The sequence below is a fragment of the Lagopus leucura genome, unplaced genomic scaffold, assembly GCF_019238085.1.
Source record: "Lagopus leucura isolate 7727_CA_CO unplaced genomic scaffold, USGS_WTPT01 Super-Scaffold_100049, whole genome shotgun sequence".
In the NCBI taxonomy this organism is placed as follows: Eukaryota; Metazoa; Chordata; class Aves; order Galliformes; family Phasianidae; genus Lagopus; species Lagopus leucura.
The window spans coordinates 1,792,125-1,814,135 of record NW_024962295.1 but is presented as its reverse complement, the minus strand read 5'-3'; the positions used below and the strand labels follow the sequence as shown (position 1 = coordinate 1,814,135).

Sequence of the window (22,011 nt, the reverse complement as noted above, 5' to 3'; positions counted from 1 at the left end):
CATCTAAGTCTTTAACCAGCATCGCTCACTTCACCCAAAGCAGACGCTCGGTGGTCAGGTGCCAGCAGGCAGCCATTCACTTTGGGGGCTGCCCTGAGACTGCCAGGACTGATGGCACCTCAGGTCACAGCTCAAAAGTGGGACATAGTGCCTTTGCATTGCCTTTTGTGTGAAAATAAGCACAGTATATGGCTATGAACCACTCAACTGTAAACCTCAGTGCAACATACACTTTCATCCACCCCATCCGCGGCCACCCCATTCAGTGTTCCTTTCCTGAGACTCTGAGAGCTTTCTTATAAGAAGTTTGTTCTCTTTTAGCAGGAAGCACTGCAGGAGCGCCCATTCTGCCTTACAGAGACAATAAATTCATAGCAATGCAGCTGATGGATTTTTCTTCTTCCTAGTAAGCAGATGACCCCAGCATTGCATTCAGGTAATAGAAGTTACCAGTATGCCCTTGGCACGCTGCGTATTTATGAGATGAAGAAAAAGGACAGATGATGGCAGCAAAGTTGGAATGGGTGAAAGTGGAGGAAGAGGTGCAAGAGAAGGAAGGAAAGAAGAAGAAAGAGGCAAGGCTGACTGAATGCTGCAGGCTGTAACACAGAAATGTCCCAGAAGTAAGCTAAGGGCTGGTCTCTTATGGCAAAGCCAGAAGGGACTCTGATCTTTGGGGTGCCTTCCTGCATGCTGTGAACCATGGGTTTGCTAGGCATTAAAGCCTTGCTAAAGCAAATCCTCCCTGCTGGCATCCATTCTCAGCCCCATGCAGCAGAGCAGGGAGAGAATTCCTGCTTGAAAGGAACTGGACCCACTGCCATGGGCAGATTGAGGGCTTGTTAGAAGGTGCTAGGGAAATGAATAATCTGAAGGGTATGGAGAGGGAGCCAGGGCTGACAGCACAGGGATCAGACAGGCTGGCGATCTTATGACTTAGTCTTTGGTTTGCTTTGTGGAAAAGAGACACATTGAAAACTGAGTGTCAGGGAGTGATAAGGCTTTGAGATTATTTTCCTGCCCTGAAGCTGTTGTTTTGTTTTTTGTTGGTTTTTTTTTTTTGGTTTTTTTTTTTTTACTATTTTTGCTTTCACGTGAAATCTTGGTAGTTTTGAACTGCCTGAGGAGGTATATGATAACTTGTTCTTGTGAGCCTTGCATCACTTTATTGAACTATCATGTTTCAGGCTGAGAAAATAATCTAAAATCCATCTAGAAAGCCCTGTCTTTTGGCAGGCGAAAATATGAAATCAAAGTACATCCTGGACTTGTGGCAGAGACTCATCTTTCCCAGTTTCTTATATTACAGGGGTTGTAGCTAGGAACAAGTTAGCTGTTTGACACAGGGAATGCCAAGTCCATCTTGGCTTGGCCAGCAGTGTTCATAGAGCATCTCACTTGCAGCACACTGCGCTTCTGAAACGTGGCACTTTGCTTACGCTCTGGGCATCAGGGCAAATCGCTGTGCAGCAGCTGTGATTAAAACCACAGAGCAAAAGGCTCTCCCTTTGTTCTTGCAAACTCTCTCTGCTGTTCAGAAAAGGGTTGATGGACATGAAGGCTCTTTCCTGTTTGACTAGCCTGCTCTTGAACGTGCCAGTGGGTCGCAAAAGAGTTAAGAAGCTCTGGGGGCCCAGTCCATCTACCTTTGAGGAGTTGTGCCGTCAACTTAAATGGGAGGAGCTAGAGGTTTCAGGTGGGCAACAGCCTGGAGTTGTAGCGAGTGCTTTGCATCATAGTGAAAAGGCACGGGGTTTTTAATAGCAGCTTCTCTGTAAGTTGATCTGATTCATTCCCAGTTGTTCCCCATGTCAGGTGCTGCCTTGAAAATCAGTAGCTCTGAGTCTCAGCTAGTGGAAGGCAGCTAACAATGTGGGTTGTGTGGTTTGTGCACCCTGAGTCACGCCTCTCTGGGGCAGCTGCAGAGCTGAGGAAACAGGGGAGCAGCTGGTTGTTGGTGGGAGCTCACACTGGAAGTGGGGATGTCTGCCCCATGTCCTCACAAGCCAGGCGATGGCAACACACAATGAGAAGGCTTTAGGAAGTCCCAGGCATGGGCTTACAGAGCTGAGGAGCTCACACATGTTCATGTCCCAGCGCTGGCGCAGGGAGGCACAGCTCTGGAGGGGAAGGGTACTCCCTAGCTGGGGGCACCCACTGCCCTGTGGCTGCTCAAGTGGGGCCAGATGATGCACATCACAAACAGGAACGGTAGGTTTGTGTTCTGATGACTGGGGTTTGAACTAGATCAAAAATAGTGTGTGAAGTAATGTGTGAATAGTGCGTGAATTAATGAAGGCTTTTTCAGCTGTCACAAGCAATGAGGATGCAATGAAAGGTGCAGATCTTATTGCACTCTTTATTTCTAATGCTGCATCTGCTGTCTGCATTCCCAGCCCAGGTGTGGGAGTGTCCCTTATGGTCTGCCTGTGCCTGGCACTCTAGCCAGGAGATGGACAGGTCATAACATCGTGGGAAATGGAGGATGAGAGTCCTCTGAGACCACGTGTCTCAGCAAATGCAGAGCTGCTCAGCAGAGAGTATTTAGAGCTGTTTGCCCAGCCTGATTCTGAGCATCCCCAGTGACAGCATCAGTTTCCGTGAGATTTCCACCTGGATTTTCTCCCTCCCAGGTTTGCTGTGGCTCACCTTGACTGGCATTCAAGCTGTGTGACCACCTGTGGTAGGAGAGGAGCAGTCCCTTAGCGGCACCCTGGGGAAGCCTGAAGGCTGGAACATGACTTGCTTACTGACAGCAAACCAAGAGGATTGCCATGTTTACTTATGTGGGTGCTCAGAGAAGCAAATCCTGCCTGATTTGCTCTCCAGTCAGTGAAGGCCATAGAGTTTGCTGCTGGGAGGCAGGCAATCTGCACACAAGCAGGAGTGCTCTGCAGAGGACAGCCTGCTGATCTCAAAGCCTTTACTTCTCTGCAGACATTTGGTTTTGTAGCTCTGGAACAAGGCTGGGGAAGGAATGCTGCAGCGTAGTGCTGAGAAACATACTGACTGCAGGGTGGCTGTATTGTCATTTCCTGGTTGGACTGGGATTACACTTCTCCTGAGATCTTGCAAAAAGAGAAGGTGCCTTTGAATTACACTCATGAATTGCAGTAGGGGCCAGACGGGTGAATGTGTGGAGATGGTGTACTGCAGCTTTAAGAGTGCCAAAAACATTTCCCATTGGCTTAACTGAATGTGTGGACTTGATAAACCTGCTTTCAGGTTTATTGGTGATGGTACTGTGGTGTGATGCACAAGAATGTGGTCATACAAGAACAGTGCATATCAGAGAGCTCAGAAAGCATGGGATTAGAAGGAGTGCTTGTGGCTTTTGCTGGGATCCTGCATTTAGAGCTCCTTAAGTTCCTGGGACCTGATGCAGAAGATACACAGATTTTCCCAAATGGGAATAATGCACCTACTTGGATAGACAGTGTCAGAGAATTCAATCCATGTTTTAAAAGTGGTTTCTTCTACTCATAGAGTCTTCTACTTCATAAAGTCTTTCAAGGTAGCTGCAGAATATCGAAAGCTTGCGTTCTGGGGAAGAGGGGTAAAGAAAAGAAAATGGTACAGTCTGCATTCTAACTGAATCTGCCATTTCTTAATGACACTCAGGTGAAAAAGACCCAGGAACCAAAATGTCAAGAATGGGTCCCTTTCAGGTTATAAATGCCTGAAATTGCAGAGCTCTTCTTTCACCCCTCCTTACACATTTAGCTGAGTACTGAATGAACGACAGTTTCTGTGAGATACTCCTAACCATAACTGTGCTCTGTGGAGACATTGCAGCACTGCCATCAGCTGTTCTCTGCGGATGTGCTGTGTCAGGTAATGGCTGCAGCAGGAGCTGCAACCCGGTCTTCTGAAGCCGAGACCTGGCTGGCAGTCCTGTAAATGATTGAAGGCACATGAGTAATCTTACTGAGTTCATTTATCTCTTAATTCCTAACTGCCACCTCAAATACTGAACTCTTAGGAGGCAGAGCCCAGAGCTGCTTGGAAAAAAGCATAAGTATTTTTCTGACATTCCCAGGCATGCAAACAGCAGTCAGTATCTCTGTGCAGGTGAAAATATTGTGAAAGGCTCTATTTAATATTGTCCCACCAGATATTGCTCCTTTCCCTTCATCACACTTCTTCATGCTTGTGTGTGTGCCAGTGGGAGCCCTGCTGGGAGCTGGGTGCGTGGGGAGCAGCAGGGGTAGTGCAGGGTTTGGGGGGAGAGCAGGAAGCAATCTCTGATAAACCTGGAAAATGGTGTTTCAGAGAAGGACAGAAAGATATGTATGTTAACAGCTCTATCCCATCAAGTATACACTAGGTAAAAACTAGATGAATAGGCATGTTTACTGAGGGTAAAGGCGCCTTAATGCATAGCAGTCGACTCCATGGATACAAACACCAATGTGTCCGATGGAAATTGAGTTCTGACTGTGGGAGTCATAACTTCAAACTCAAGACTTCTGTAGCTGAACATCCCAGCTAAATTTACATTTTGGTCCCATTATCCACAGAGAGACAGAGAGAGACAGAAACCAGCCACCAAAAAGCACCTAGAAGTGTTCTTCTCTTTTTTTTTTTTTTATGACTACTGCTACAGCCTCAGAAATAAGGGGGAAACAGCGGCTGAGGGAACTGGGATGGGTCAGTCTGGAGAAGAGGAGACTCAGGGGAGACCTTACTGCTCCCTACAACTTCTCTACAAAAGAAGGAAAGGAGGTTGTGGCGAGGTGGGGGTTGGCCTCTGCTCCCATGTAACAGTGATAGGACAAGAGCGAATGGCCTTCAGTTGCAGCAGGGGAGGTTCAGATTGAATATTAGGAAAAAAACTTCTCTTGAAAGAGCAGTCAGTGCTGGAATGGGCTGCCCAGGGTCACTGCCCCTGGAGGTGTTCAAGAAATGTGTAGATGTGGTACTAAGGGATGTGGGTCAGTGGTGAAGTCCTGATAGGCGGATGGTCGGACTGGATGGTCTTAGAGGTCTTTTCCAACCTTGGTGATTCTGTGATTTCTAAATGGTTAAGGAAAACAAAAATCCTTACTCGGGAATTTCTACTGCCAAATTTCATATGGACTAATTTCTTGCAGCTGAGCTGCAAACCTCTCTGAAAATAGGGATTTACAGTGGAAACGCTGACTAACTGTAGCTGTGCAGTACCACGAATCATGATGCTATAATTATGCCTCGTGATTTACCAGGACCTGGTTTCTGCACTGCTTGTGAGCCTGTGCTGTTTGCTGGTTTGGGGAGCGAGTTTTTTTTGACTGTGGTCTGCTTCCTTTTGTTCCTATGTTGTTGGCAGATACTTTTTGAAAAGTATTTCTCTGAAGGGAGCCAGGCAGACAGCTATGATTAAGTATGAAATGATTGGGTGAGCTGTTTGTCAAGGTTATAAATAGGATACCACACAAACCCAGCACTAATCTTGCTGAAAGACAGATACTGGCAACATTTCTTAGTCATCTGTTCCTGGCGCTCAGGGGAGAACAACTACACTTCCATTAAGTTTTCAAATAGGAGTCGCCCAAAATAAATTTCTCTGGTAAGATTTTGGATGAGCCACGTTGAGATCAAGCAGGGTGTTGGGATTGCAGTGCTGAGCCCGTTTCACCGCAGTCCCTTGTTACTGCACAGAGTGGCAGGGGGTGATGTGGCTGTTGCAGAAGGCTGCTCACAACATGGCAGTGGGGCCAGAACTGAGCCCTCGGCTCTCGGTAGCCCTGCCATGAGCCCTGGGGATGGATGAGGAGCTCCTTGGGGATATCCGCTGTGTCTTGGCAGCTGGGAGGATGGGATGGAGGCACAAAAGGGAGAGCGATGGCACAAGCTTCACCTGTGCAGGCATGGAAGGCAGCATGTAGAATCCCTTCTGCTGCAGATCTCTTGCACATAGCGACCAGAGGCTTCTGCAGGCTCCAGACTCATTCTTCTAAGTTCTGCATCAACTGTGTGATTTTTGTCCAGCCAGAAGTCTGCAATTGATGTTCCCACGAGATGACCCTGTAGCTCACGTTTCCTGTCACAGTGGCTTAAATTGTAAGAAAGGCCTCTGCTGTTTTGCTGCCCGTCAAAACCTCCAGAACACGAAGCAATGCCTGGGGGGAAACTGAGCATTTCTGGACCTGACAAAGCTTTGAGATGCAACATGAAAAAGCCCACGGCAACCAGAACTGCCCCTGCAACCCTGCGCCTTCCTACATCCTCACCGATATGTAAAGCAAAGATAAGCACTCCTCTTTTATGACATAAACCTACAGCTGCAAAGGAAAACTCAGATTTTCACAGAGATCTGAAAAGGATAATTTTGAATTTGTGTGGTTCAGACAATTCGTTACACGCACCTTTTAATTAAAAAGACACATATTTATGGAATTCAAGATTGACTGTCATTAAACCTAATTTCTCTAGGTTTTGGGCATAGGCATTTTGTTTTTGCAAATTCATTCAAGCTAAATTAGGTTTAGATCTAATAGTTTCATTTGTTTAATAACTATTTGAAGGCAAGTTTTTTTGCACACTAAGGAGTCATTTTCATTCCTACCAGCAGACAGAGCAGTTGGGGTTTTTAATTTGTCCCTTTTCAGCGGGCAGATCTGTGCTTTTAGCAGACAGCGGTGTGGGCTGGGAGCACTGTGCCCATGGATGGCTGCAGCCTTCCTGCAGGGCAGAGCATGCTGCCCACGGCGTGGTGGGAGGGAGGCAGCGCTGGGCAGCCTGCCCCAGGTGTGCCGTCCTCCTCTGCGGGTGTATCCCCTCACTGTGTCCCATGGAGGTGTCAGGGCTAAGAAACAGGGCTGCATCACAGGAGCTCAGCACTTAGCACGGGTCTGAAACCCAGTGAGTTTGTTGCCAGTGTCTTCACACCAGCATCTACTGCTCACGCTGCTCAGCTGGGGCTAGAGGGACTCGTTCTCTGGATGCTAACTGGCATGAAAGAGGAATCCAGGTTTTCCTCTTCTTTCCACTGAAATAACAGGGACTGGCCACGAGCACTCCCTACTCTTGAGCAACATCCCTGAAGCTGTGCTGAAGCTCTCCTGCTCCTTATCCCAAAGTGCACTGTCACCATTTTCCTTCAGCAGCGGGACTGGAGGACCCTTACCCAAACCCTTTCTCAAGTTCCTGTCCTGGATTATAAGGCCTGAAAGCTGTCGCTGCTGGGTTTGGGTTTTTTTTGGTTGCTTGGGAATAAGCCAAAAGCTATCATCTCTTAAAGAACCACATCTTTAATTTTAGTTTAGTGCCTTTTAGATTACTCTCCTGGACTGCTTCCTCCTGCAGCAAACTGGGGGAAAAGCTAGCAGAACATTTTCTGGGAGGAAATTGAAAAACATTGGTTAATGAATTGCTTTGCCTCTTATGTTCTAACATATCTACGTTGTTACAAATGAAACTGCATCTGATAAGAGCAATAGGTTTCCAGTTTGATCTTATTTTAGTTTGCAGCTGAGGATAAAAAGAGACTTTGTTCCCAGAAGAAAAAAAATAATAAAGCGGAACATCTGGCAAGAAGCTGATGTGCTCAGGACTGCTCTGAAAGAGGTTGTCAGTGATGGATTATGACAAACAACTTCAGTTCGTCCCCACAAGCGTTACGCGAAGAGACAGGATAATTCTTCCCTTGTCTGAGATTCTTTTAAAGGGTTTCCTGCTTTTCAGAGAAAGGGAAAGAGTGCAACAGTTGGCTCCCTGTGCATTCCTCCCTGATCCCTGCAACTGTTCTGATCTGAACTGAAAGCTTCTTTCAAGACTGATTTATGTGGAGAGTGCTAATTGCAGACCCTGTGGTGGCTCCCTGATGAAGCCTCTCGGGGTGGATCAGTTCCCTCCTGCAGCAGGGCTGCTCCTTGCCAGCTCCAGAGCTCCGGGAGCGCCGGGTTGCGGTGCTCCATCAGTGCAGCGATGTGGAGGTCCTCATTGTCATACATGGGGATTTGGCCCTGGAGCCAAATTCTTTCATTCCTCTCTCCAACCACCAAAAAAGATATTTTCTACTGCAAATTATAAGGCCTTTCCTACTTTGTCCTTAAACACAGGCTTGGATCACTGCACCCTGCACTGATTTGTGCTGCGTGTGCATGGCTGCGAGTCAGACGGAGAGCCAGCCCGTGGCGAAGGGCACATCCAGGCCCTGAATGAGAAACCAGGAGCAGTTGGTTCATTCAGAGTGACGCTCCCCAGCCCCAGAGGAGCAGTGAGTGGGTAAACTGCTTTCGTGCAGAGCTTTTCAGTAAGAATCAAGTCTGTTGTCAGCGTTTGTGACATTTTCTCTGTTCCCTTCCTTTGGGCAGTTTGCCACAGAAACATGTGCTGATGACATTAGGATTCTCAAACTGTCATTTCTGAAGGCGTATATTATTAAGTACTCTGTACTTAATATTTTTCCAGGACGTGAAGGTGGCTCTTTCTCCTCTGTTAATTAACTTTTTTTTGCCTATGTTTGCCTGCCTTATAAATTCTTCTGACATCGGGATCTGGGATTAAACAAATTGATACCACACTTGCAGTGTGTGAGCATGACACTGAGCTGACAGCTTGGAGTCTGAAGAATTTAAACACATGAACAGAGCGGATAGGAGGAAATTCCCACCCAGTCTTACCCATGCCATCCCCTCTCTCCCTGAAAGCCACACTGCTGGACTGAGCGGCCGCAAGACAGAGCGGGCCTCAGCCTGCCTGGGGTCCTTTGCTCTGAGGATGCCAGCTGTGGTATTTCTCAGAAGTACCTGCATCTCTTCACCGGGTCGGAGCTTCATTGTAATACAGTTATGGAGCAGCGCTGACCTGGTACGGAGCCAACTCCCCGCAGCAGCCAGATTGAGTTGTCTTATTTGGTTAACAGTGTTTTGATAGTTTATTAAATCTTGGTAGGAGTTGAAAGGTAAAGAGTGGAATGAGCAAATCTTATGGATTATCTGTCCTTGCGTTTTCAGTTGTTGGGTATAATCCTGGCCGGAATGATGGGCTGTGCAAACAGGCATTCATGTTTTGCTGTTATGTTGTCTTAAGGCTGTTTTTATTGCTGATGTTTTTTCTTTGTCTGGCACAAAAACATGAGTTCATCTCAAGTAGCACAGGCTGTGTGATCAACCATTGGATGGTAAAGCATTCTGAAAGTGGTTCATACTTGTCCACTGCTATTGCTCAGAGCAGGTGGAACACGGCTCAGTGCCTTTTGATCAAATTTGGAAGGCTTGCTATACAACACTTCATATTTGGGCCTGCATGACTCCGCTGACATTACGTACAAAGTGAAGCCAAACAGACCAATACTCAGCACACAACCAGAAAATAGATCTCCCATTTTGGCCACAGCTAACTGCACAGCGAGGAGATGGGCTGCATGGTGCCGAGCTGACACCAGCCTTTGCAAAGCAGGAGACTTCCTGAGTTGTGCTCCCCTTAACAGAGCAGTGTGGCTTTCAGCTCAATCTGATGCTGGCAGCTGCTGTGAGAGCAGCTGCTCTCTGTCCACCTTACAGAGATGCGTGGGTTCAGAGGTGTTGGGAAGAAGCCTGGCAGCTAATGTTTCTCAGCACATCTGGAATGAGAAGTACATGAGGAGCTTGTCCTAGGATGATCAGCTGCAAGGCTGTGTCCTAGTCACATGTTTCTGGGTTCCCCCTTTTCCTCTGTGCCACAAGACTGGGTTTCAAAGGTACCATGGTAGTGGGTTTCATGGTACCAGTGTGAAAGGCTGTGCTGTCAGTGACACCAGCATGCTCCAAATCAATCTGGGGATCGTATTTTCTTCAAAAACACGTATTTGAAGAGAGGTGAGGACAGGAGCACCTGAAGCAGGACAAGCTGGGAGGCACAAGGAAGGGATTTGCTTTCATTGCACTGCCTGTTTGTTAGGTGCCTAGCAAGGCCAGCAGGAGAGAAGTGAAGCTCACCAGGTGTTCCTGTGTTCTCTGGCTGCACCAGCCCCACGGCTGTGCCCTGCCTTCCTCAGGCTGTCTGCAGGAGGGCTCTTAGCAGCGTGGGATTTCAGCAAGCCCAGCTGTCTGCGACCTGACCCCAAGGAGCCCCTGAGAATGGGCTTTGGGCTGTGGGTGCTGAGGGCCAGAATGGAGCAGTAGGGGTGGATTTGGGTCTAGGAGCGTGAGAGGAATTTCTGGAGCAGTTTGGAGAATGGGTGGGATGAGCATTACAAATAAGAGGGAAGACTCATGATGGACTTATCGCAGCCAGGAATAAATTATTCCTCCCAGAATTTATTTTTGTAATAATCTGCATTCAGACACTCTAACACATCCAAATAACCCCCAACCTTCTGCAAAAATTGTGATAAATTCAATCTCCTGCATCATGTGAGCACTATTTCCATGGCTAAAGGAGCTGAGAGCTCTCGGCATTGCCTTGAGACCCCCATGCCTGCCGTTCTTCCTGCAGAGCAGCCTGCCTGGGGCTGAGCCCCGCTGAGTCAGTGTTGTGTGTGGCAGGGCTCTTCCTGGGGGCTCTGGCACAAGTGGTGAAGTGATTTGATAGTTGGCACTCTCAAACAGAGTCATGAACTTGATAGCCAAAGCGTTCTGCTAGCACTGCCAGCTGAGAGGGTATCTGAAGGACAATCAAAGCCTGTAGCCAGGCAGTGTGATATTTTCTTGTCCTCAGCCTCCCGCCTATTCCTTTCTACTCCACTCCTGGGCTGCTCATTGTAAGTGAGGAATTTGGTGTTGTTTTCATGGATGCTCTGCTCCGTCTTTGTTTGAAGGAGACTGTGAAGTCCATCCCAGCCTGGTTTGGCAGCCCACTCTTCGTGAGACGTTTACTGAACCACACATTTTTGGTTGCTAAAGGTTTGGGCAAACAGGTAGCTCTGCAAGGAGGAAGCTGGGCATCCCAAAGTACTTCTTCTTGTACTTAGGCAGCCATGTCTTAAATGTGGAGCACGTAAAGCAGAGCAAAGCTGGTATGAGCTGAGGCATCCACTGCAAGCTGGGTGCCTCTGTGCCATGCTGCGTAGCAGTGGGCCATGATTGGAAGGCTGGAGCCATGAGAGAAGTCTGGGTTTTAAGTTACAGGCGCTCATGCCCTGACTGAGTTGGTCTGAGTATATATGGAGTATATCTATTATCTTCAAGATTTCGGCCAGCCTCTGTCTGCTGCCAGTTTGGCTTCTGCTGTGTTCTTTTGCTTTCTGCAAAGCTTTTCCCAACCTGGGAGCAAATGGTGAGCAGCGTGTCAGCTGCAGACAGCAGGAAATTTCTCTGATGCAGCAGTAGAGAGGAAGAGTGCACTGTATCTTGCAGATTTACTGCTTGCAGAACATCTCAGCTCTCCATAGATACCTGCAGATAATCTCCAGCCAAGTGAACCCAGAGGTATTTATAGTGCACTGTCAGCAATGACATAATGTTGAGTTAGCAAACAAATGAACTTTGAAATACAGAGAAAACAAAAACACAGTCTAGAGTATGTTTATTTTGAAATCAATTTAAAGAAACACTGAAATAATGGTGGGTGGGGTGGGTCAGGTTAAAAAGTGAAGCAAGAGAAGCATTCTAGCAGAGCTGTAAGACTTTTTTGTACACTCCAACTTAGGCATACAAAGACAAATGAGGAAAACTTAGCTTCCCACTGAGATAAAATGCTGTGGTGCTGAGTACCCTACAAATACCTCCTATAGAAAGCTAATGTAAATGTTGTATCAAAAGGAATTAAGGCTGCTCTGAATTCAGGCATTTAAAAAAAAAAATCTCAGTTTGATTCCCTAAGTTGTGTAAAATTAAGCAATTTTAGCTACGAGTTAGCCTTTTCCCTTTCTGTCTTTCCCCCCGCTTTCTCTGCTCTCCGCTGGCTGCAGGCTGTGTGCTGCTCTGTTAGCAGAGCGCTGCTGGACCGCTGCCACTGCTGGAACACACCCGGCGCTGCAGGCTGGGGTGGGAGCAGGGAGGATTTTGTCTGCTCATGTCACACTGTAATCATGTCACGCTGTAATTAGCGCACCTCAGAATCTTGCTGCTCCGCCTTGCTGATGGGCAGCTGAGGTGCAGCACAGAGCCCATCCTCCTGGGCGCCTGCCTCCTTCCCCAGGGCAGGCATGGTTCTGCCCAGGCTGCAGCCCCCAGTGTCAGCCCCAGGCTGCAGGCCTGCCCCAGGCTGCTGGCCTCCTGCTTTCTCCCTTTGTCTGTGGAGCCCGCTGTTTGCTCCCTGCGGTTCCGGGCTTGGTGGCACAGTTCTGACTGGGGCTCCGTTTAGGTGCTTCATGTTCCTGCTGGGGTTCACTGCAGCCTGGAGAAGAGGGGCAGGAAGCCATTGCTGAGGCTGGGTGCAACGGTCAGGAGAAGGGGCTCTCAGGAGGGCCGTTCCCACCGCCTGGCCTTGGTTTGCCAAACTTTAAGGGGTTGTTGGTGGCTGAGGCTGAGCCTTCCAGCCTTGGTGCTGCCGGCCAGCAAGCCTGGCAGAGCCTGTCCCTAACAGGGATCGTTTCATCCTTGGGACGGTAACAGGAGTGTGGGAGAATGTTTGCAGCAGTAAAACAACAGTGAATAAAATGTTGATTCTGCTCAGAAATGCTGTGGAAGCAGAAATCAGGCAGAAGAGACTGGGCAAGAAGATATTAATTTGCTGTGACGTGAAACAAAGCTGCACCTTGTAAAAAAATTGCAGCTGTCTGGAAGGAAATGCACAAGAGGAAGGCTTAGCCCAGCAGCACACGCTGCTGCTGTTGGCCTCTTGGCTCCTACGTGAGGCTGCTCGACCCATGCGGAGCTGCAGCAGTGGCACTGGGCCTGCAGCCATTGAGACCCGCAGGCAGTGCAGCCCAGCAGTGGCTCTGGGCGCACCGTGGGGCTGCTCTCCCCCACAGCTGGGCAGCAGCAGGTCCTGTCCTGCTCCCATTCCTCCGCAACCTCGGTGTTCCTGAGCAGTCTCACCTCACCTGCTTGCAGGTGGTTCCAGAGCTGTCTGCCAGCAGGGAACCCAGTGCCAGCCAATGCAAGCTTCTGAATGGCTTCTGCCTCAAATGCATCAGCTACGGAGCTCTCCTGTCAGAATGACTTCTGGGCTGCTAATTGTGTGGGATTGACAAGGGGAGGACACATGCCCAATTTTAAAGACCCTTTAACCTGAGGCATGCATTTGCTAGGGGCTCTGGGCTGGAAATAACTCAGGACTTCAGTGGGAAACTCTGGGACTGTGCAGGTTCAGCTGTTGATGCGCGTAAGGTAAAACAGGATTTTAAGTATTTGTCTAAGCTGTGAGATTGAAACAGCAGTCCTATAAAACTGCCAGCAAAATCACTGGCAGTCCCAATAAATTTTTGTTCTTTGCAATTGGTTTATCTCAATTTAAGTTATAATGTAAAAAGTTTTTTTATATTCTTTGAAAGAAATAACCACGATGCTTGATTTTGTTCAAATGAACACTTGTTGCTGGGCAAGGAGAAGTGTGAGGTGTGTTTTCAGGTGGGTGTCTCTTTGTTTCTGAGGACTCTCAAAAGCTTCTGCAATTGTTCTCAAAATGTTGCTGAGTCTGTGTGTGCAAATGGTTGCTTCTCCAGAATAAAGAGATTGAGGAGGGTCAGAAGGAACTTCTGAAGAATATTTCAATTTAACATCCGCGTCGCTTTACCTTTCCTGTCCTTCCTTACAGTTTTATAGTTCTTTATAGTTACATAGTTATTTAGCTCCTTATACCCTTATAAAGGATATATTCAATCAATGCTTGTCATAACAATTCTTTTTGGGGGGTGGTTGTGTTTCTTTCTGGAAGATAAGATTTTTCATTGTAAAAAGAGTAAATGGGCAAATTTCAAAATGTGTGGAGGATAATTGGCCACCCAGATTCCACCAGTTTTCAGCACACCTCTGTATTTTGAAAACTTCTCCCTAGTCTTATCTCTCTGGTTCTAGAAATCCCTTCTCATGATAGAGATAGGACTTGAGGGGTTATTCCTTGTGGTTTTTGGGTTTTGTTTTTTGGCAAAGTAGTTTCACACAGCTGTCCTAAGAGATGTGTGAAGTCTAATGAGGACAATTAGTGTGTCATTTCATGAAAGGCTTTCATGTCTTCTGGGCTCTGTCTAAGGCAGACAGGGCAGGACATACTTGTATTTCTTATTTCCTTCCCAGTGCGTGGATTTTATTGCCTTCACTTTTCTTTCCATCACAGTTCAGAATGAGAAAACCTCTACCTGCATGCTAAACTAACGTAGGATAACTGCAGTTAGCAAGCAGATGCATAATGCGGGCCAGGTTATCAGGGAGTCGGAATGTTTTTATTCTGAGGTCACCTGGGGTGAAATCCTTCCCTTTCCAGAGCTGGCCACTCAGCTGTGCTTTCTCTCACTTTAGGGGAGCACCTGCGAATCTGTCCACAAGGCTACACCTGCTGCACCAGCGAGATGGAGGAGAACTTTGCAAACAAAAGCCGAAGTGAATTTGAAGCCATGATGAAAGAGGCCGGCCGCTCTGTGCAGACGATCCTAACGGCGCAGTACAGAAGCTTTGACAGTAAGTAAAACTGCTCTGTTCACCTCCTGCTCACGTCCCAGGCACTGCAGTATTCATGTTCAATATGAATTTCCTCTGCATCTTGTTCAGTAGTTTGTCCAAAGCGTTGACCTTCAATAGCAATTATACCTCAGGCTGTGTTTTCGAAAGAACCGGTCATTTTGAGAACTCCGTTTCAGTGAGGCCATTGCAGGAGGCTGGCAGGCACTTGTGCCATCAAATTGTGTCCTTTGGCACAGATGCAGCATTTACAAGCATAACGTAATCAGGTCTTACCACAACAGCATAACGTTGGAGAGACTGATGTAAGACTTGGCATGGGAAGCTGCAGACTACGGTAAAGGTGGCTGGATAGTCTCAGTAGATGTGGAGGGTCTAAGGAGGCTTGGATTTTTCCTATTTCCTCCATGTGAATTGCAGCTGAAGAGTTCAGCTCCTGTTAGATGTTTATACCTTTAAGTTTTGCACGAACATATGAAAATGGTATATGGGAGCAAAGAACTTAGAGGCCATTGCACTTAAGTAGTGGTAGGCAGGCACACTCTCCAGAGCACAGCATCCCCTGTAGTGTTCCAAGCAGTGGCAAAGGATGGCTCTCTTACTTTTATTGTTCCCTGAAGAATACGTGCTGTAGTGCACAGAAAGCCTCAAGGCCTTGAAGGCCACTGGAAATGAATGTTTTATTAGCAAAATTGAGATGACCTATGATTCAGAGACTGTATCCATTATCAGATTTTGAAGAAGGTCAGGCGTTTAAAATCACAGTCCTCCTAACTTTATCAGCAGTCATCATGTGGAGTTACCAGGAAAAGAATAGGAGTTGGAGAAAGAAGCTATAATAACCAGAAAGGTGGAACTGGAAATTTCAAACAGCACATAATAGATCTAAAGAAATAAACCTGACCTTCAGGGAGCCGATAACCAAGATTAAGTGCTTTTGCACTGAATAGAAAGAAAAGGCAGTGTGTCTCTGCAAACTGCACTGTAGCTGTGTGGCTGGGGTTGACCACGGCAAAGACATTCTTTTAAAGCTCAAAATTAATTTATTTTCACCTGCCTGAAAAAGTGATAGCCAAGATTTTCAAAAGAGCCTGCCATGATGGCTGCTCAGGCTGTCAGCTGAATGGGAGCCCTGCTGAGCACACTTGCCCCTCCAGCCTCTCGCAGAGGTTAATGCAGAAAATCCACCAGCTTCAGCGTCCTCTCCCTTTTCTGCCTGTTGTGAATTTTGGCTGGGTCATCTGGTCTTTATTTTTGCCACAAATACTCAAAAGAACAGGCTTCTACCTGTGTCATGAAAGAGAGTGTAAGTCTTGATGAAGCTTTGAGGGTTATGTTACCTAGTGAAAGACACTGAAGTGTGATGCTTTGGTGGATCAATAGTAATAACAGCAATAAGAAAATGGTATGCAAAAAAAAGCATCTCAGAGAGGGATGCCTATGTTGAATGCCAATTAGAGCTGTGAGAGCTTTCCTTATTAATAGTATTTTAGAAAAACAGAGATTAATTCTTGTGCATAGCCAAGTGTGTTGTTCTTGTTTCTGTTTTTTTTAAAGCACCAAACAACAAGTGTTCAATAAGCAAAGCATTGCTGTAACAGACCATAATGCACAGATCATTAGTGTTTTGCAGTGGATATAACCTCACTTGAGCCCTCAAGGCCAGGAAGATGTTTCCTGCTCCCATTATACCTTTTTCAGTTTGATTAACTTTGCTTGCAATCAATATAGAGCTTATGATTTATGCAAGACACCATTTTTTAAAAAGCATTCATCATGCTGTGTCTTTGTTTCAAGCGTGAGTTTACCTGTACACGGTTTTTTGTTTTGTTTTCTTTAGCTGCTGGATAGCTGGTTTAAAATTAAGGTAGTTCTGCTGATGGGTCAATGAAATCACAGTAACTGCTGCAGCAACGTAGTAGAAACCACCTATTTTCCAACTGATGTTAACCTTACACTTAACGGAGGTGTTTTGCAGGTAGTGCTGCGTGAAGCTGTAGGGAATTTATGTTAATGTTCAACTCACGAGTTCTTGTCTTTCTAGACTAGAAGCAGACTTTCTAGGCACTGGACGCTTGGTTTTGTTGCATTTCCCTGTCAGCAGCTTCTGTGGACAAGTGATTAAAGCAGAGACCTTTCATTGCCTTTGTTTTTGATTTATTCCTAAATCTGATGATGATGTGATTCTCACAGTGCTTTTGTGTTGCACTCTAGAAAGGGTTTTTCCTTTCCACTTTCCCCATGTCTGTGTTTGGCCTTTTAGGAGAGAGTGCAGCTTGTGAGACTGCAGAGATGTTGATGCATGGCTTGCCTTTGTGTTCTCAGTTTGGCCCCTGGATGGGGATGTCCACCCCTCCCTGTAGTATTTGCATCCCAGAAGTCTAATTACTTATATATTCTTTGCTAGCAGGTGTGGCACATTGAACTGTAGGCCTGGAGCTATCTTCTTCAGATTCACCAGAGCAGATCTTACTTTTGTAATCTCATTGCTGATCATGGCAATAGTCTCTACTTGCAAATTGCCCTGAAGCTCCAGCTAACGAAATATCAAGTCTACAGCAATATGCTTCTGAAGTAGTGTTCTCTGTGCTGGTATTCAGCACTTGGCTTCAGAAGATAATCTGTCCTGCAGGTGGGGATCTGCGAAGCTCCAGGTTAGCAGCAGGCCTCTTTTCAGATTGCACAATTATCATCTGTAGTTTGGGCTGCTTTTGGGACAGCCACTTTGTGTCTGAGAGTGAGGTCTCCTTTATCTCATACGAGGTACTTTTAGGAAATTGTACCCGTGAAATGCAGATGATAGGTATAGACATGCATGTAAAACAGATCTGTGGTTTGACTGCTCTCCCTCCATAGCAGAGGAGATGCCTGCTGGGATGCCCTTCCCCCAGGATCTGCCAGAGCTAAATTTAAAGTTGAACAGCCTACAGTTTTGCTTGCCTGCTTACCAGAGCGTTGTTTTGCTTTAGTTTGGTTTGCAGGATCTGGGGCATCCAATTTGAGCTCTGCATACAGTCGTTGGCTTGCTGTTAAACTTTTAGTTGAAAGCACTGCTTTGCTCCACAGCCAATTGTTTTCAATTTAATAAGAAGAAAAAGATAAAAAACCACAGATCCGAAGTGTTGAAGGCATGTGCTTTCTGTGAGCAAGTGCTAGGGCAATCATGGAGGTCTGAGCAGGGCACTTCATTGGCAGGGCAAGGTGCATGGCTGCTCTGTTGGTGCTGGTGTCCTGGGGCTCAGCAGGGGGCTGCAGTTGGGTGTGGGGCAGAGTTTGGGAAATGTTTCATAGCCCTGTCAGTCTCAATATTGGAAACTTTCAGAATGTGATATTATAAAGCAAGATACTTGGATAAGCAGCTTTGCTCTGGCAGGGATTTCAGGAGGCAGCTGAGAGCTGCACCGGGCCCCCTCTGCTGGCTGCAAAGACAGAGCTCACCTCTCCAGTGCCATCACATCTTGTGCTGGGCCCTGAGCGAGTTACAAACATCCAGAGGAAGTTTGGGGGAACTTCCATAGGAAAATGAGCTTTTTTCCTGTGACACAGGGGCTGCAGGCTGCAGGAAACAGGGTTGTTTCTCTGCCCCCGTGAAGGCTCTCTTGTTGGGATGTAGTCCTTGCCTGTCTCTGTCCTCTCCATTTTTCCCCACTTAAGTCACTTTTTAATTATATTGTGATACTGTGCCAATCTTGTCTTCTTCCTTGTTGAGGTATGTGTAGCACTCCCTATGTGACTGCTGACCTTTAGCTGTGAGCCAGGAAATCTCGCCTTTCAGAGCTGCTTCATATTTTTAGGAGATATCAACAAGCTGAACCAAAAATTTCTGCTTTCCTTCTGCATTGCGCAGTCTAAAAGCTGTTCATCATAAATTCTGGGATTTTTAAGCTGTAGCGATCAGTCACAAATTAAAATGTATGAATTTTATATGCAGGTGCCCATTGGAAAGCTGGTATCACATAGAAACTTCCATCGTTTTGAAGATTGGTAGCTGGAAATCCCCTATATTGAAGCGCAGGCTGTGCAGCTAATTAACATGGCTTGAGAGTTACTTTTTGATGGTTACATTCTTCCTCTGAAAATAAATCCATTGTTTTAAATGTTACATGGTAGGGAGTATCCTAGAGGCTGTTATGTGCTGGTGGCTAAAATCCTAGAGATTTCTGAAGGCTTCTTTTTTAAAATTCAGCTGAATGTGTCTTTGACAGAGTTTGTAAGGTACATTTATTTATCAGTGCTGGGAATGCTTGAGGGTAGTGGCTGGGAGGATGTGCAGCTGACTCCTGCTGCTGGCTGCTAAAGCGGCACTGCAGAATCCAGGCTGGAATCTGAATGTGGGGGATGTTTTACTCACTCAATGAGAACCAAACCTTGCCAGCCCAAAATTGTAAAGGCATCCAGATTTGATGGCTCGCACACCAAAAGATCCAAGAGATGCAGGACTGCTCTGTGCAGGAAATGGGTGACAGTCAATCTAAGCAGTGCACAGCTGGACCACAGGGACTCACGGTGCTTGCATCAGGTAACTCCAGGGAGTGTTTTCTGCACCTCCGTCGCTGCCTGGCATGGCATTTGTCACCCAAAGGAGCCACCCATGTCCCCCTCACCCCTGACAGCAGCACCGGCTGCTCCCTGGAACCACAACTGGGACTCAAATCCATTTCTTTTGACCTGTAAGCCCCTAATTAGCCAGATTGCTCTTTTTGCTGTACTTTCCCCATGCCAGGGCCTCGCCTTTGTGGTTTGTGTGTGTGGGCTTAGCTGTGAAGGACAGCCAATGCCCACATCCCCAGCAGACAGGAGGTGGCTGGGCATCCCCATGGGCAGCAGCTCAGCAATATTTGCTGACGTGCCAGCAGTCATCCCAAACATGGGCTTCACATTGGCCTGATGTCATCCTCGTGGCTGAACATCTGAGCCAGCAGCCAGTCCTCACCTCTGCTGTGTACGTGCTCACCACTGAATTTTGCTGACAGCCTGGGGTGCAGGGTTTGCTAAAGCTGCCCAGCTCACAGCACAGGTAGTTGTTCCCTTCCCACTGCTGCACGGTGCTTGGGCAACATCAGTCTGCAGAAGCTCAGTTCTTCCCCAGCTCTTCCTGCAGGATTTACTGAAAGTACTTGGAAAAGGGGCTACACAAGGTGATCCCTTTGGCTCCATTGAACTTCCAGGCCTTGGGGCTGGTTTGGGAAGGAGGTAGAAAGTGAAGAGAATATTCCTTGACCTGGAAATAAAAAAGCAAGGTCCCTAGGTGGGTCAAAGATGAAGGAATGGATAGAGAGGGTTCCCTTGGCTGCTTCCCTAGGAGGAAGGCAGCAGGTGCCCACGTTTACCTCCTCCTTTGTTTCCATCAAGGAGCCGCCTTAAGAAAGCCCTAGCAGGAGGCAGGACGGTGGTAGTCCTGCCATCATGCCTACAGAAGGAGGATGCTTTCATGTGTGGTGCTGAGCCTCCCATTGCTATTTACGGTTTGCTGGAATGGGGCGCGGTGTCTATCGAGGCACATTCCTGGGCTCGGTGAGATTAATCCTGACAGCTCAGTGCCTTGGGGAGGCGAACACTCAGGCTCACCTGTAGCAGCTCCAGCACCTGGGCTTTTCTCTCCCCTTACAGCCACTTCACATCTAATCTGCAGGGCTCCATTGCGTGCTGCAGGGCATACTGCAATGTGCGTGCAGCACTTTGCTTAACAGATGGCACAGGCACAGTATTCTCCTTTAAAACAGGATAAGAACAACGTGAGCCAGTGGTGCTGGCTGGGACAGGAGCGCAGCACTGGGCTGCCTGCTGCAGCGATGTGCACACCACAAAGTGAAGAGCTGTTTTCGTGCCTGCATGAGTCAGGGAGTAGAAAAGGTAGATCAGGCATCTCAGCTTCAACAGCGGTCACCGTATTTTGTCACACACCAGAGAAAGCTGCCACTGCACTGAAAACAGGGAAATGCACATCCCTGGGGGGACATGGAAGAAAGCACCTGCTCTTCCAAGATACAGGACGACACAGATGTACTTTGTGACAAATTAGCAGGTAGAATTCCAGAAAAATCGTCGGCGGAGTTTCTTTTACTGTTGATGAACCAATGCACAAATCTATCTGAAAAGCTCTGATTTCACCCAGCGAGCAGTCAGTCAGCCAAGCATTTATGGCAGGTGCTGGCTGAGGCCTTCGCAATCAGGCAGTGTCACGCAGGGGCTGGAGGCGGCCAGGGGGGAGGTGGGTGCTGAGGGTGATTCCCCACAGCTTGGCGTGATGCACTTCTCTGTTGCTGGTACTGTGGGAGTACCGGGGGCTGCCGATGCAAGGTGCTCTCCCAGCTTACACAGCAGCACACACAATAAGCTTGAAACTACAATACTGAAATGTGTGGCATGTCCTGACACAGGAGGTTGTGCTATTTTGAGTGCTTCGAGATATTTGTTCTCATCTGAGTTGATAGAAGTACTTTGTTCTCTCTTAACCAGAAATGCTTGCAGCAAATTGTTGATTCTGCTTTACTAGTTACTGACACATGGATACAGCCAAGAAGCTTCTTGTTTCTGTAAGGCTCAACACAAGGGCCGATGACTTTGCTTAAAGAAAAATCAGATTTAGGTGAGTGGACTGTGGAGAATGTGCATCGTGCAATAGGTTTGCACCAGAGATGGGAACAGAGCCTGGGCCCCATGACTTCTGTTAAGGTTCTGGAGTACCAGCAGTCCTTCTAGTCCATTTGCCGTTATCCTCTTCTTGTAAGAGAGCAAAACACATCTAGTCATCCCAGCTCTTACGGGGTTCCTCATATTTCCATGCATTTGTTCTCAGTGCCTTCACTCTAAGAAGAAACAGGCACTGGCTCTGGAGGCTCCTTTGGTCATTGGTGGGAGGTGCAAGGCCCTTTCCAAAGCGGAGGCAGTGATCAAAACCCTGCGGGAAGTCTGCAGCCAACTTGTACATATGGGTGCAAGGATGTAACAGAGATTTTTGGCACGTGGCGTGCTGTGTGATTAGAGGTGCTCAGACTTTCAGACTTTTAGAGATCAGCACAGCTAACAGCAGTACTAGTGGGAGCTTGAAGATGCTCTGTGCCTACGGAAACTGAGCTGAGAACTGATTTATATGTAGGGAGAGTCGGAGGTAATCCCACCTGGGGGTAAAAAGAGACTAGGTGCCTTCACTGACCAGCATTCCACCTCTACATCTGCCGTGGCTGCTTACAAATGCTTCCCTTCTCCCCTCTTTTCTGTTCTTACTTAATTTCCTCCCTTCAGTCCAGCAGTTTCTCAGCTTGAAAAGCACACTTTGCGTGCTCTAACGGGTGCTGAGTTTTTTCCAGTGCCTCACTTCCATTCCAGGCTGCATCAGAGCATTTTTATTCCATTTCTTATGTTTCCTGAAATTAGCCAGGTTAGTAGGGAAAAGAAATAAGAATTCTTTTTCTTCCTCAGAAGCACATTTTTATCAATTACCTCACTTTGTTTTCTCACGTAGCACTGGAAATGTTGTCTCTGCTTGCCGTACCTACATCTCCAAGAGGGATGCCTATGTTTTGGCATTGATTGCTACACCTGC

At 47.2% G+C, this 22,011-nt stretch overlaps 1 protein-coding gene across 1 annotated transcript in view; it reads left to right on the top strand.

Annotated features, from left to right (window-relative positions):
* Positions 1 to 22,011, top strand: part of GPC1 (glypican 1) — a 158,856-nt gene that overhangs the window by 65,653 nt on the left and 71,192 nt on the right. The window contains exon 2 of the mRNA XM_042885372.1: positions 14,307 to 14,465. Within this exon, the coding sequence (XP_042741306.1) occupies positions 14,307 to 14,465 (159 nt within the window). The remainder of the gene's footprint in view (positions 1 to 14,306; positions 14,466 to 22,011) is intronic.